Genomic DNA, 15,990 nt, shown 5'->3' on the forward strand with positions numbered 1-15,990 from the left:
TGCAATCAAGATGTCTAGAACAGAGTTTTAAAGCTATTAATACTGTATACTGATGTTGGATGTATTTAAGGCATCTCAGGTCCATCAGTGGAAGATAGCTAAATGTGGATCCTTGTTTTTATGAAAGAGTACAGCATCTAATTTTTGAGTTATAGACGTGTTGATGAAATCCTTTAGGCTTTCTGTGAGTACAAGTGCCATCTAAAAGAGGATATGGCTACAGTCAGAACATGTGAAGGCAGTGATTTCCATCTGCCATGGAAAGCATGCAATTGTTACTTGGAAAATTCAGCAGACAATTAAAGATTTTGTATTAATTGTCTATGAAGAGGACTTCTGTATATGCAAATGGTGATTTCCTTGATATCTTGATATGTAGATTTTCCAATCCCTCATCAGACCATACCAGCAATACTGTATTTCATGTTTTTGGTCTAAGGCACAGTTGGATGTATCAAATTAATAGGACAGCTGCTATTGCTTCTGAACTTTGTTGGAGCCGGAGGACTCACAAGCTGGTGGTGAGGTTTGAGCTCAATATTGGGCAAACACTGCTTTATAAACATCTATCTTGGTATAAATATTGTGTGGACTGAGAACAGGCCAACAGCATGAAAAGCCCCTGACTACATGTAATCAGATTGTTTGGAGTCTCTAGACCATGAATAGAAAACAGTTACTTGTAGCAGGTTGTGTGGCGCAATGGTTCCATTTAATAGTTATGCGGGATTTACTCCAGAAAAGAACCACAGACAGATTATAGTTGAGTGTCATCTGTACATACCACAGACGGTCCCTGGTTACATGTAACAGGCAGTGTGGACATTAGTACACATCTGCACCGGTATACTGTGCGCCGGGATCCCGACATTCGGCAACCAGAAGACCACCCGTGAGGGGTGGTGAGGTCAATGGCTCGTGAGGCACTGGCTAATATCACAGCCACATTTACTCAAACATACATGTTTCGGTGGTGAGCTTTGACTATAAAAATGATAAAATAACACAAAGATTATATGAAAAATAAAAAAGATGATATTTATAAGTTATAAATATCTACTTTGTATTATTCTAATATTTTTTGTACTCGAAACTCTGGAGTGTACTGGGGTATAACAGGTGAGGCTGTCTTCCTTGCCTATCCTGTCTTCATGTCACTGATCTATACCATGGACAATGGGGGTCATTCCGAGTTGTTCGCTCGCTAGCAGATTTTAGCAGCATTGCACACGCTAGGCCGCCGCCCTCTGGGAGTGTATCTTAGCTTAGCAGAATAGCGAACGAAAGATTAGCAGAATTGCGAATAAATAATTCTTAGCAGTTTCTGAGTAGCTCGAGGCTTACTCCTACACTGCGATCAGCTCAGTCAGTTTCGTTCCTGGTTTGACGTCACAAACACGCCCTGCGTTCGGCCAGCCACTCCCCCGTTTCTGCAGACACTTCCATGTTTTATCCTGGCACGACTGCGTTTTTCTGCACACTCCCTGAAAACGGCCAGTTTCCGCCCAGAAACACCCACTTCCTGTCAATCACACTCCGATCACTTCAACGATGAAAATTCTTTGTTCGGGCGTGAGTAAATCTACTAAGTTTTGTGCTAAAATACTTAGCGCATGCGCACTGCGTACCATGCGCATGCGCATTTTTGCCTTAATCGCTCCGTTGCGAAAATCGGCAACGAGCGATCAACTCGGAATGACCCCCATAGAGTGCTCTCAGAACATATCAACATAAAAAGCTTCCGTTAGTACAGATCAGCACCATGGACATGGCTCAGTGCCCTCTGTACACATCACCGACGGTCCCTGGCAGCATGTAGCAGTAGCATTAGTACAGATCAGCACCATGGATAGGTCCTGTTTTTTTATTGCATACAGTTAAACCGCTGCTACTCCCTTCCCAGTCGTTAACCCTGTCACTCACCTCCTGGTTCCATTCCAGCAATTCAGCTAATTGGCTTTTAATAGTGTATTGTTCAACTCTTTATTACTCTGTCATATCTCCCCCGTGAGATTCCAGATAGAAAAAAAAGAGGGTGTTAAAGTGATAGCAAATCTGAAAGGGAAGGGGGGCATGCTCTAGTGTAGAAATAGTCATATTACTGTTATACTTGGAACGCGAGCTGGATACGAGCTCGAATGAGATATCCAAACTGGAAATGTGATGGGTGCATGTATTGCTGTAACGTTTGTGTTATTCCTTGCAGATTGGCAGGCGTCCCACAGACAGTAAGTTCTTAATAGTAGGGAACAAAGCCGGACTCATGGATTGCTGTTCATTTCCCTAACAGCTGACTGCTCTCACATTACAGGCTGGACAATGACATTGTTTACTGTATGTCACATAGAGATGCTTTAAAGGAATAATACTCCCCACCCTACCTTTACAAAAACATGTTTGTCTAGACGGACAGAATGTATTCTTATATAAATCAATACGATAGAAGATATACATATAATAAGACAATATATAAAATGATTCTATAAAATGTAATTAGCATTTTATTATTATTATTATTATTACTTAATTACTGTAGTAAGATAAGTATCTGCAATATAATAGAATGCAATATCAATAAATATTGTGCTGACAGTAATGAATGTTGCGAGCCACGTCCAGAAGATATATTGCTGCTGATAATAACAACTATAAATTATATTGTACTTTACCGCTGAAGAAAGCTGAAACCAATATACTGAGTGATAAGAGATAAGAGTGATTGATAACATTGTTTGATGATACATTGGAAAAAAAAAACATTTCGCCTAATACTGTAGTTTAGAGAGTGGGAGATCTGAGGGAGGCGGTTGAACTCCAGCTCTTGGCAAGAGGCGGTGCTGGTTCAGCCAGCGCAGCACCTGCCCTATGTGTGTACAGTATATAAGTAGGGAGCCCCAGCACTGTGTGTGTATGGTGAGATGAACGCTCTCCGGCGGCAGCAGAGCTCCCTGCAGGCTGACAGTGCCCAGTCTGCCCATGAGCTTGTTACTGCATGCATAGATGGACATGAGACCAACTAGGTAAAAGGACAACTGGTTTTTCTCTTGCCCACGCTGCTTACTGAGCACATTTGTTGCTGTATGCTCGCCCACTCCTCATGCTTTCTTTTCTCTTCCTTTAGGTACGTTCATTGAATCATTTACTGTGTCTCCGCATCTTCCTCATGGCTGTGTCTTATTGACTCTTGTTTCTCTGTGATCCTTGTTTCATTATTTACACTTACCAGATGCACTCAACGATCACTGATGGAATCTTCTCACCACCTACAGGATCCAAAACGTACTTTTCAATACTCTCTATACTATATGCCTTCCTAGCGTTGTGTGTATAGCACAACCTTTTTTTTTTTTACTGTTGTATCTACAGTAGCTCAAATCCCTTTGTAGTGTGCACATAGCACAACCTTTTTTTTACTGTTGTGTCTAGATCTTAAATAACATCAATTTGTAGTGTCTATTATGCAGACTTTTCTCTATCTTATTTTTTATTTCCTTTCTTTCTCTTCTTTTTATATCCTTTCACAGGACTTTCTACTTCAGTCGTGTCCCTCAATGCATTTCTTAATATATTTTCTAGCCATCTTTCGTATGTGATGCCTCTGCGATGTACTTTCACACCGAGTTACAATTACCTGAATACTTTCTGTGTCCTTTCATCCAGGTATGCCTGCCTGGCATACTCCCCCCAATCCCATTAGACTGGCTCTGTGTCCTTGCTCACTTACAGCTAATCAGCAGCGATACTCCCACTGGCTACTGCAGCCCATGGCAGTTACTACACAAATAAAGGCCTTCTTCCTTTTGTGTATGTGTTGCCCATTGAAATGCTATAGTACTGTGCGTTTGACAGAGAAACCCACCTCTCTCCTATATAGTCATACTGTATGAATTAAAAATGTTGTCAAACAATCTCTACAGTGTGGACTTGCAAAAATTCACCTGTACAACAAATAATACACAGGATATATATATATATATATATATATATATATATGTGTGTGTGTGTGTGTGTCATATAGAAAGAGGGTTGCTCAGAGTACAGATTGCCAGTACATCTACATATTATATACTGTTAGATATATAATGTGCTGTGCAGTTTTTAAATATAAATATACTCAGTGCCAATTGTTTGTATATATACATACATACATACATACATACAGTATACAGTTTATATACATATGTTTGTTTGCGTGTGTTTGTGTGTGTTTACTATATGTATTAACATATTTAAATCATGTATATATCAACAATACAACAATATACTGTATTTATATATTCGAGCTAAGAAATCAGAACTCACTGGTTATGCATATTTAACTTCTAGGAGTTTACAGAAATATTAATTTCCACTTTCTATTACATTTCTAAAAATGCATTTTACATAAGAGGGCAAGCTCCTGTGTTTTTCTATGTTGTTGTTTACTAGCATCCAATGTATGCTTATATACACCGTAATAGCTATATGGAGAATATATAAGCAGCACCGCAATCCTCAATTGAGAAGTATGCCATCTTCATCAAAGATAGAGGGAGAGAGAGAGAGAGAGAGAGAGAGAGAGAGAGAGAGAGAGAGAGAGAGAGAGATAAACATATATGTATAATAAAAAGTACACATTTGAAGAAAATACCTCAGTATCCGCTGCACAATTTTTTATGTATAACTTCACTTCAGATCTGGAAATTATAATTCCCATTATCTATCTATCTATCTATCTATCTATCTATCTATCTATCTATCTATCTATCTATCTATCTATCTTCCCTTCAATCTATTCATCCATGTAATAATGTTAAAAAGGTCCCTCAGGCACTATAGAAAATAATATTGCTGCCCTCTCAGTTTAACACTGTGCTCTCCTCTGTGTATTCCCTCGTATAATAGATTCACAATGTAGGTCATTTCTAGAAAATGTCAGTGCTATTTACACAGGCGAACTTTTATAAATATACTTCCTTACTGTACTATTTGCTTCTTCTGTTATAGTTGCAAAATTTCAGATTTAGATTGTTACACCCCAATGTACTTTTAATGAAATCTGAGCGGGATGATTGCTAAACAGACGTTGCAATACAGTAAAACTATAGTATTTTAGTATTTATTCCCTGTAGGAAAATATGGAATTCCCTTACCAGGAAGATATTGTGTTAATATCAGCCAAATGTTGACCTATTTGTGCAGTGAGATGTAAGCATTTGATTTCTAGAGGAGGGATACAGCTTGTCATATCCAGTTACATACGCCACAAAATCTACCCCCAAACATTCCTCCGTTCTGCCCCTAGGTGCCCTGCGGTCCCCCCTCCCGTTTCCTGATGGCTAATGTCCTTTAACAAGCAAACACTTATAAAGAAGAGCGTCTAAAAATAAATTGAATGCTTACTCATATGAACAATGCTATTGAAACTAACACAAAATAGCTGATCTTATACAGATTATAAATTTTGGAACATTTTGCGCTATATAAAGACGTTCATATTATCCATGATGACACATTTTTAAGTAAAATTTTATATATATATATATATATATATATATATATATATAATTTTTAGATAGACTATAGGTAAATATATAGTAAAAAAAACAAAAAACAAAACGATGACTTAAATAGCGGAGAGTTAAAAACAAATAAACCAAAGGGAAAATTGCTGTGTTTAGTTTCTGTATGTAGAGAAAACGAGATTCCTACACATTCGTGCACATTTTATCTATCTAGATCGATAGATGTAGGTCTATCTATCTATATTTACACACACACACACACACACACACACACACACACACACACACACACACACACACACATATACAACATATATATATATATATATATATATATATATGTGTGTGTGTGTGAGTGTATATACAGTATATATATATATATATATATATATATATATATATAGAGAGAGAGAGAGAGAGAGAGAGAGAGGGAGAGAGATAAATAATAATAATAAAAAAATAATAACAACAACAACCACAATATTAGTAGTAATAATAATAATAATAATAATAATAATAATAATAATAATAATTATTATTATTTTGCTATTTGTAGTGGATCACTATTCCTTGTTCTAGGGAAGGAAATCTATAAATTCACGCAGTGTACCGATACTACAGGTTGTGTGTGACTATTTGCAGCCCAAAGAGGAGCCCTACTACACTAATTAAGCCTTTGAAGCAAATTACAAGTGATTTCTCTGTGAATAAGAATAAATAGTTCCGTGCTCCCTGCTCGCCACATCACCACTATATTAGGACATGATTATTGGCTTATGGTGAGAAATTTCTTTTAAATAGTCACGTTTCTGACAAGATTGGGGATGGATGGCGGAAATATGGGTGCAATATGCAAGAAGTGGGGGAAAGTAGGCGTTAGTTTGGGTAGGGTTACTTTGGAGGGATGGTTTAAGTGACAGAAGATTTGATGATGTATAGAGAAAACCCTGAGGACATGAGGACGCTCCATTGTGTAGCAATGTAAAATACGATCTGGGACATGGCTGAAAGGACCATCTTGGCGTATAAGATTTGGGTGACATATGTTGGTGACGTAAATTAAGAAAGAGAAATTCTAAGGAAACGTGAGGAATAGATACGATGTAGTGTGGTGGAATGAGAATCTTTGTGGCGGAAAGTTAGGTTTCACTACTGCATGGGGTGACAGGATGGGAGGATGAATGTGTTGGAGGGATGGGTTTGGGTACTGCAATTGGTGACAAGAAGGGTGGGGGTGAAGCCTTAGTACCTCCTCCAGATATGCAGCAGTCACGCAGACACCCTCATCCCCTTAACCCTCCCCAAATGAAAAAAAAAAAAATCTTCCCAATCTCCACTTGCTAGATGAATGTTCTAGCTGTAGATAGACTTTGACTGTGCTCAGCACAAAGCTAACATTCTGTACTCCCCCTCCCTTTTTCTATCACCCCTCCTCCACAGGATTCACATTGGGCTGTTATTCCACGGAGGAAAGGACACACACAAAAAGGGGTAATAACACCACCAATTGATACCATACCCCAACCCTGAACCCACATATAGTAAAGGAAGGAGGTGAATGTGTTCAACATGGCGATACCTAGGAGGTCCTAATTACCTTTGAAGAAGGTGTCATGCTGAGGGGGGTTCGGGGGTGGAGAAGAGCCAGTCTGAACAAGTGGAGGTAACGGTCTTCATCTAGGCGCTAACTGCAGACCTACACAGAGGACTTCGTGAATTTTTTGAGTGGATATAAAGTCTTGACAAGTCAACATGGCTACCATGATCAGGAGCAAACTGTCCAATGTGGCCACTTCGGTGTCCAACAAGTCCCAGGCCAAGGTTAGTGGGATGTTTGCCAGGATGGGATTCCAGGCGGCCACTAATGAAGAAGCAGTGGGCTTTGTTCACTGCGATGACCTGGACATGGAACACAGACAAGGACTTCAGATGGACATCTTAAATACCGAGGTCCCTACTGGTGATGCTCCAGCAGAAGGAGACTTCCATTACCAAAGAGATGGCACGGGTCCCCCTCCCTCCACATCTAAGGATGAAGGACTGTGCTCTGAGCTCTCATCGGTTGGAAAACCTAAAATCACAGCATGGGAGGCCGGCTGGAATGTCACCAACGCCATCCAGGTAACACCTCTATACACATAGGTATCTTCAACCCACTAGGGTCATTTCCTATCTCTCTATTCCATAGAAATATTCTTTAAATACGGTAACTGATACATGAATTTCTGATATTCTTATTAGAGACTGTTGAGGTCATATTCCAAGGTCAAAAATACTGTCCCTTATGAGACCAGCCTTCACTATTATACTGAGATGCCCCTCCCTCTGAAATAATTGACTGCATCACTAAATGGTAACTTTGATAACATTTAAGGCATGCTAATTATAAACATTTTACTCCGGTAGGAGTAATAATCCAAATCTAACACGGGCCATGTATTCTTTATGGAATTTTTAGTTGCATTCGATTATGGTATGTCTATATATACAGTATGTAATGCATCGGTGCCTATAAAAGGACTACAAAACTATTAGAGGATTTAAAAGACTCTCAGATCTAGCAATTATGTTTATTCTTATGTAGCTAAACGTTTTTAAAACACAAATGCACGGTCAATATATATTTTTTCTTTGTGAACTAGTTAAACAACAGAAATTATAAATGGATGAATTTCGATTACAAAAACAAAAACTAAATGATACTAAATGTCAGACCATAAAGATCTGAAAATGTAAATATCTGTATAAACATATAAATCATATTTTAAAGATAGTTAATATATATATATATATATATATATATATATATATATATTTACAAATGTCCATTTCCTTCTTCATACAGGAGGTATTTGGTAATCGAAAAATTATGTCCCTTAGTAGCTGCGCATGCAGTCCTTTTGAAAGAGATAATCCGGACTCCATGCACCAAGATCTGCAGCAATATAATCTATCTATCTATCTATCTATCTATCTATCTATCTATCTATCTATCTATCTGTCTGTCTGTCTGTCTGTCTGTCTGTCTGTCTGTCTGTCTGTCTATCAATCATCTATTCACATATATAAATAGCAACGAATTGCTTTTAAGTATACAATACTAAAACATATCCTGCAGTCGTCAGGATTTACTAGTGTTTATACATTCAGTCGGAGTATTTCTCCCTCACTCTGTCTTTCTCTGTACTCCTTTATCAGTGTACTGTATCTCTGGTTTCTGACTATTTTTTGTTCTCTTTTCTTTTTAAAGACAGTTTCCGATATGTGCCATTAATAATTATATCATTGTATATGAAAATATATTGTCTACCCTTTACGCACAATGAAGAAGAAACCAGGGGGTAAATTACCTAAAATGGGAGTTCCATTTAAGATGGGATGTTGCCCATAGCAACCAATCAGATTCTACTTCTCATTTATCTAGCACCTTCTAGAAGATAATACCTGTACTCTGATTGGTTGCTATGGGCAACATCCCATCTTAAATAGAACTCCCATCTTAGTAAATTTACCCCCAGGCATTAGTACATCATTTTATTCATTAATAATTCGTAAAAACATAACGACCCCTATTGGCTGGCCATAAAAATGAACGCTAACGCAAAATTCTGCATAGTGTGTATCAACCTTTGAGGCGCAATCTAAGGATAACAGCTTTATATGAGCTGCCTAGAGTCCCCTAATCTCAGGTTCTAAACTTGCTGCATACGTGTGCATTGTACATATCAAAAATACTATCAGGGTGGTATATTATGGCTATTTTATAGCTCTGGTTCCTGTTACATTTTAAAAATATTCTGTCACAAAAATACAAATTCTAGTTTTTCCTCGTACCCAGCCAACATTGCTCTCTCCCGGTACAACGATAAGCATTGTTCTCGCTACACAAAGAAAATTATTACTCTAGATCACCATTGTGTTTAAATCACCCACGCTTTATTGAGACAAAAGATGGGCACTTTTAAAGATGGCAGACCAGTTCTGAATGCCTCTGCACACCTTATGGTGGCAATAAGCGCACCTTTTCATTTGGATATCTTTGCCCCCAAATGGATGCAAAGGGAACTGCAGGTTAAATCTGCTCGTGCAACATTGTGAATGAGAGCGGTTTGGTCCAGCAGATAGAGCATGAAACTGTAGTAGGGATCGAGTATGTGTATGTCGCATCCAATCAAATAATATAAAGTGAACGTAGGGTAGGGTTGCAGTATTCTGGAGAAAACATCACTGATTTCCCCGCACTGATGTTTAGCATCGCATGAATATTCACAATAAAAGTGGTAACTGCTATTTAAATCTTATTTTCATTGATAAAAAAGTTGATGTACATTGATTATTTACAGTGACAGAGGATGCTATCTGTGCATAAATCATACTATGAGGTAGTAACAGATCTGGCAATAGATATCCCATTTCTACATTGTCACAGTATTATGCTCCTGCTTGTTTTGCCTGATTTATCCTTTATATGCAATATGTTGTGCATAATGAAACAAGGAAATGTTTGCATTGGTTTGTCACAGGGTGCTCTCCATATCTTAGAAGACTGTAGAAATGTCTCCAGCATCAGTATTGTTCTAACACCTGTGATGCTGGTGTGATTTCAGTTATCCGTTATAGTCAATAACACTGGATAAGATGCAATATATTTGACCAACAGGAAACCAAATTTGGCAAGATTATGGCAAAGGCATTTTCTTTAATGGATTGAATAGAGTAAATGGAAGAGGTCTAGGAGACTCAGATACTATATTTGAATGGTAAATTCAGATACTTATTATTGGTTCTATTCAGCTTTAAGAGCATAAGGGGTAATTTCAAGTTGATCGCAGCAGGAATTTTGTTAGCAATTGGGCAAAACCATGGGCACTGCAGGGGGAGCAGATATAACATGTGCAGAGAGAGTTAGATTTGAGTGTGGTGTGTTCAATCTGCAATCTCATTTGCAGTGTAAAAATAAAGCAGCCAGTATTTACCCTGCACAGAAATACAATAACCCACCCAAATCTAACTCTTTCTGCACATGTTATATCTGCCCCCCCTGCAGTGCACATGATTTTGCCCAACTACTATCAGAATTCCTGCTGCGATCAACTTGGAATTACCCCCATAGTGCTGTGCTGACCGATCTACATATATATATAGCTCCACCTTCATCCCCTATATAACAAGGAAGTGACATCAGGTGTGGCGTCACTTCCTCACTAGTCATTTAGGATCACCTTCATAAGTACCAGGAAGTACATGGCTTCTATAATAATGATGTGTACTATAAACTTAGACTACAGTAGCAACACACATTTGGTTGTTTGGACCATTCAGCAAGTGACTAGAGTAGAGGCCATATTGGACTGATATAGTACTTTGGTACTACTGTATATCTGAGATGGGTGATGTGATGCCCCATGGTTCCGATCACACACATGCCATTTTATATCAAGAGATATTACAGGTTTATCCAACACACTGACAACAAACCTATTTGGAAGGAGCAGCTTCATATGACTGTCTTGTTACTTTTTTGCTTCTCATTGTTAGGATTTCACTGAACATCCCTCATACCCATTCCTGTTTCCACTGAATCTGGACTGAGTGTGAGCATTTATATTGGGAGGGAAAGAATAATAGATTTCAATATAATTCTTCCAGTAAATCTTTACAGTTGCTGTTTTAGCTTTTATGAAATATGAATAATGTTGTTAATTGAATGACTAACACAATTGTGATTTTGTTGGAATTCCTATAGTTGAGAAAAAGGGATTATAATTAATTTGTGAAAACAATTGGCTAACACTGGAAAAGTAAGGAAAAGTATGCAGGGTCCTTGTTCAATCCAAAATGTAATGCTGTGTATATACGTGATGTACTGGGTAACAACCATTCATAATAATGTATATGATGTTCTATTGCCTGGTACTATGAGTTCAATGTTATAAGGAGAAATATAATGCTCAGATTACCTTCTATTTCCGTTGTCCTCTTGAAGGGCAGAGTGAAACAAACCCATTCCCTTGACTGCATGTGCAGTACACATCATGCCTTCCTCTGAATCATGTGACCTATACGTATCTACTCACCTAGACAGAATTTGACCATTTAAATGGACACAATCCAGGTATGGGAACTTCTCGGTTAAGAACCGAGGCTGGTGCTTATAGCTATGTTAATCAGGGTGTAGGGCTATGTGCAAAATATATCTAAGGATATTTATTTAAAATACTTTCATTAAAATAATTTGGTTTCATATATAGTTTACACACTTTTTTAAGTGCCAAGTAGTAATGACTGACAACTACTACTGAAAAACCTTTTGATTAACATATATTTTCCTATAATTTGACCACAGCAGTATAATATTAAAATAACCATCCAGCACAGACCTGTACAAAACAATTCAATCCAAGGTCAGTAATTAAACATTTAAAGGGATTGATACTTGTGCTTTAAAATATAGTTTAATCTTCTTTATTAAAGAAAAAAATCAAAGTAGTAATATCATTTTGTTCTGTATTTTATTGATATAAACCAACGTGAGATTACAAGATGATTGTACAGCATTTCTCAGTTGGTGATGAGTCTTGTTCCATTCACTCAGACAATCTACATTGACTGCAGACAACACAAGCATTAATTGGCAATATCAAAGCTACGTAGTATTTTTTTAGCACAGTGAAAAGTGACAAGTCATACAGCTGCAGTTCCAGAGAGAAAACACAATTCCAACCATAAATCAGTGAAAATTCTGCTCGTATTTTGAAAAATTGTATCTGTTTTGATGATAGTTCCCCATTAATTAACATGAATATTCACCTTGCTTATTTTGTTAATAATAGTAGCACAGGGATTGTCAATCAGCATGGTATTGGCACTATGATATGTGCTGGATAGAGGGGCCTGTTATACCCCCTGATAATTAGGGATCACAACATCAAATCATGTCAGATTAGTCATGTCTTAATATACTACAAATATACAAAGACATTCCTAAATATACTGTATTCTGAGGAAGACAACCCTTAATTCCACTGCAATCTGGCATTAGAAAGAAAACCATAACATGAACCGTTTGGACAGAAATAACATTATATTGTAGATTTAATAAGGTTCTTGGGCCCTCACTTGTGTTGTTTGTTTCTTACAGGGGATGTTCGTGTTGGGATTACCATACGCAATTCTGCACGGTGGATATCTGGGACTGTTCCTTATTATTTTTGCTGCAGTTGTGTGTTGCTACACGGGAAAGATACTCATTGCTTGCTTGTATGAAGAGAATGAAGATGGAGAGACTGTGAGAGTGAGGGACTCGTATGTGGACATTGCTAATGCCTGCTGCGCGCCAAGGTTTCCTAAACTTGGGGGAAGGATTGTCAATGTGGCTCAAATTATCGAACTGGTCATGACTTGCATCCTTTATGTGGTGGTCAGTGGAAACTTGATGTACAACAGCTTCCCAACCCTACCAATTTCTCAGAAGTCCTGGTCGATCATAGCCACTGCTGTGCTTCTACCATGTGCATTCCTCAAAAACCTTAAGTCTGTATCCAAGTTCAGCTTGCTCTGCACTTTAGCTCATTTTGTCATTAATGTCCTAGTGATTGCCTACTGTCTGTCCAGAGCCAGAGACTGGGCTTGGGACAAAGTCAAGTTTTACATAGATGTAAAGAAGTTCCCCATCTCTATAGGCATAATCGTTTTCAGCTATACCTCCCAGATCTTCCTGCCCTCTCTGGAAGGGAACATGCATAACCCCAGAGAATTCCACTGCATGATGAACTGGACCCACATTGCCGCCTGCATTCTGAAGGGCCTTTTTGCTCTGGTGGCTTATCTAACCTGGGCAGATGAAACCAAGGAGGTCATTACAGACAACCTACCCTCCACTATCAGGGCAGTGGTCAACATCTTCTTGGTGTCCAAAGCTTTGCTGTCATACCCACTCCCCTTCTTTGCTGCAGTAGAGGTTTTGGAAAGATCTCTTTTCCAGGAGGGAACTAGGTCATTCTTCCCAAACTGCTACGGGGAAAATGGGAGACTGAAGTCTTGGGGCCTCACTCTCAGATGTGCCCTAGTCATACTTACGTTACTGATGGCCATCTATGTGCCCCACTTTGCTCTTTTGATGGGTCTCACTGGCAGCCTCACAGGAGCTGGTCTTTGCTTCCTCCTTCCAAGCCTCTTCCATCTCAAGCTTCAGTGGAGAAAGCTTCTGTGGCATCATGTTTTTTTTGATGTTTCCATCTTTGTTATTGGCTCCATTTGTAGTGTTTCTGGATTTGTGCATTCTCTAGAGGGTCTAATAGAAGCCTTTAGATACAATATAGAGGATTAATGCAAAGACAGTGAGGTTGGGCATCACTAAAATTTATGCATCAGTTTCTGCTGACATCCTCATTTTGGCTATATACATTAATCTTTCTGCTGCCAGAGGTAGTGCCATCTATACATTGCTTTGTAATGTTTTGATGGATCTTCTGACAGTTGATATGCTAAAACATGCTCCTACTATAAGTTATGATTGCATTTTCTATTCCCCCAATGAAAAGCTTACATAACATATAATTATATAATGAAAGGGAAATAATTTATTTTTATTATATTTATTTAGAACTGATCTAATTTGGATACATTATGGTGGATATAATATATATAGATATATATAAATCAATAAAGAGACGTGCATAGCAATGATTCTAAGAAGAAAAGAAAGAACTGCATGCAACTTTTACTCATTGGCCATTCTTTAATTCAGATTATTAGGAAAACCACAATGGTGTATGGTACAAGCAGCAATTTCTTGCTGTTTTCTGAAGTTGATTTTTAGAACTTACCACATTATGGGAGGTATAACAAAATCCTCACCTGAGTCCACTGTGTTACTTGTGTCCTGGTTTTTCAAGCACAATTCTATCAAATGTCACAGTCCACCTGAATACTGCAGTTGTGAACTCCTACTGAAATCTTTTTTTCCAGATACAGGGTTCACCTAGAGGAGCAAACACACACACACAAGGGGTTTGTACAGGGGCGGAAATTCATCATGTCCAGTTTTTTCCAAAGTGCAAGGTTTGTTACCTGTGGGTGTGCGTATGCGTGTGTGTATGTGTGACGTAACTGTGCTCACAAACAAGTGTATATCCTAAAATTCTAATGTGGTACCTTATATATACAACAATAAAGAGAGATTCTCATGACTACTTTGTGTCTTGTACAGTCACCTGACTCAATGTTGTATGGATGATCTATTTATAAAATGTACATACCTCATTAAGGCTCTACTGCATATTCAGTAACATTGGGGTGAATGTAATAGGGTGTGAGAATCAGAAGGTAAGAGATTTTGTGAGAGTTCTCCTGTTTTTTTAAAGTGGCAATCATTTAAATGGCAAAATCACCCTGGTTTTGCCATGTAAATGATTACCACTTTAAAAAAACAGGAGAATTCTTACAAAATCTCTCACTTTCTCATTCTCACACCCTATTACATCTCCCAAATTGGGTTAGGAGTCATTGGAAACACCATGAGAAGGGAAGCCTATTCATCTTCAGCCAACTTTAAATATGTTCATGTTGAGAACGTGAGTTTCTTATGTAGTTACAATTAACTATTCTGCAATGTTCAGCAACAGTTTAAGAACTGTCTGACTGCTAAATTGTATTGAACATGGAAGATGGTGGACTATTAGGGTACAGTCTATTAGGTTTTAAATTGAAAACATTCTGTTTGGAATCTCAGCTCACAGCAGATAGCTTAGTATCTAGTTTAATATGTCCTATATCTTCTTTTCTCAAAAGTATATAAAGCATCAAACGTCAACAAACACCCCCTCCCACCCCCCCACCCCCTCATGCACACTAAAAAAAAGGTATGCCATTGGTACAATTTTCAAACATAAACACAAGTGGGGGCAACAGAAGATAAAGATACTTATTCTATTCTTTATAAATCTATCAGCATGATAACAAAATATGATAACACATTGAAAACATCAATATTAGTGTTATATTAAAAAAAAAAGTGTGAGCTACCTATTAATTGTAGTCTTTGGTAAAATAAACACTTCAGCCCCTCTGTTATGTAGATGAGGAAACTGGAATAATTCAGATAGTTGTAAACAAATCTGTAACAAATTAGCAATTAACCAATTATAAATGGTGAATCATAATAATATTTCACAAAATAAATAGTTTCATGACTGAATAGAAGCAAGCCCTAAAATCCTAAAGTATTTAACTATTGCAAATATGTTTTTTTCCTCTTTTAAAATATAATCCCTCTAACCATCTAAGGTTTTTTTTGCCTAAATAATAATCACACTTTTTGGGTGAAAGTACCACAGACCTCTTGTTTCCCTTATGAGCACTGTTTGGATCCCTTCTATGGAAGCCCTGACATCTGCATTGTTGAAGTCCCTGAAGTGACCAGATTGTCAGAAAGTTGGGCCTAGTTTGAAGTGAGCTACAGCAGATCATTAGGATGACCCACTCC

The 15,990-nt window shown here is 37.9% G+C and overlaps 1 protein-coding gene across 2 annotated transcripts; it reads left to right on the forward strand.

Moving 5' to 3' along the window:
* The first annotated feature begins 2,914 nt into the window (after positions 1 to 2,914).
* Positions 2,915 to 14,695, forward strand: SLC32A1 (solute carrier family 32 member 1). 2 transcript variants are annotated; one of them, XM_063960270.1, is made up of 4 exons: positions 2,917 to 3,020; positions 3,122 to 3,279; positions 6,945 to 7,625; positions 12,646 to 14,695. In XM_063960270.1, the coding sequence occupies exons 3-4, from the start codon at positions 7,257 to 7,259 to the stop codon at positions 13,831 to 13,833; spliced, it is 1,557 nt and encodes a 518-aa protein (XP_063816340.1). In that variant the 5' UTR covers positions 2,917 to 3,020; positions 3,122 to 3,279; positions 6,945 to 7,256; the 3' UTR covers positions 13,834 to 14,695. The 2 variants fall into 2 exon arrangements, with proteins under 2 accessions (XP_063816339.1, XP_063816340.1); XM_063960269.1 differs by lacking the exon at positions 3,122 to 3,279 and having other exon boundaries at positions 2,915 to 3,020.
* Positions 14,696 to 15,990: the final 1,295 nt, after the last annotated feature.

Source organism: Pseudophryne corroboree, chromosome 3, assembly GCF_028390025.1.
Source record: "Pseudophryne corroboree isolate aPseCor3 chromosome 3, aPseCor3.hap2, whole genome shotgun sequence".
NCBI classification, from domain to species: domain Eukaryota; kingdom Metazoa; phylum Chordata; class Amphibia; order Anura; family Myobatrachidae; genus Pseudophryne; species Pseudophryne corroboree.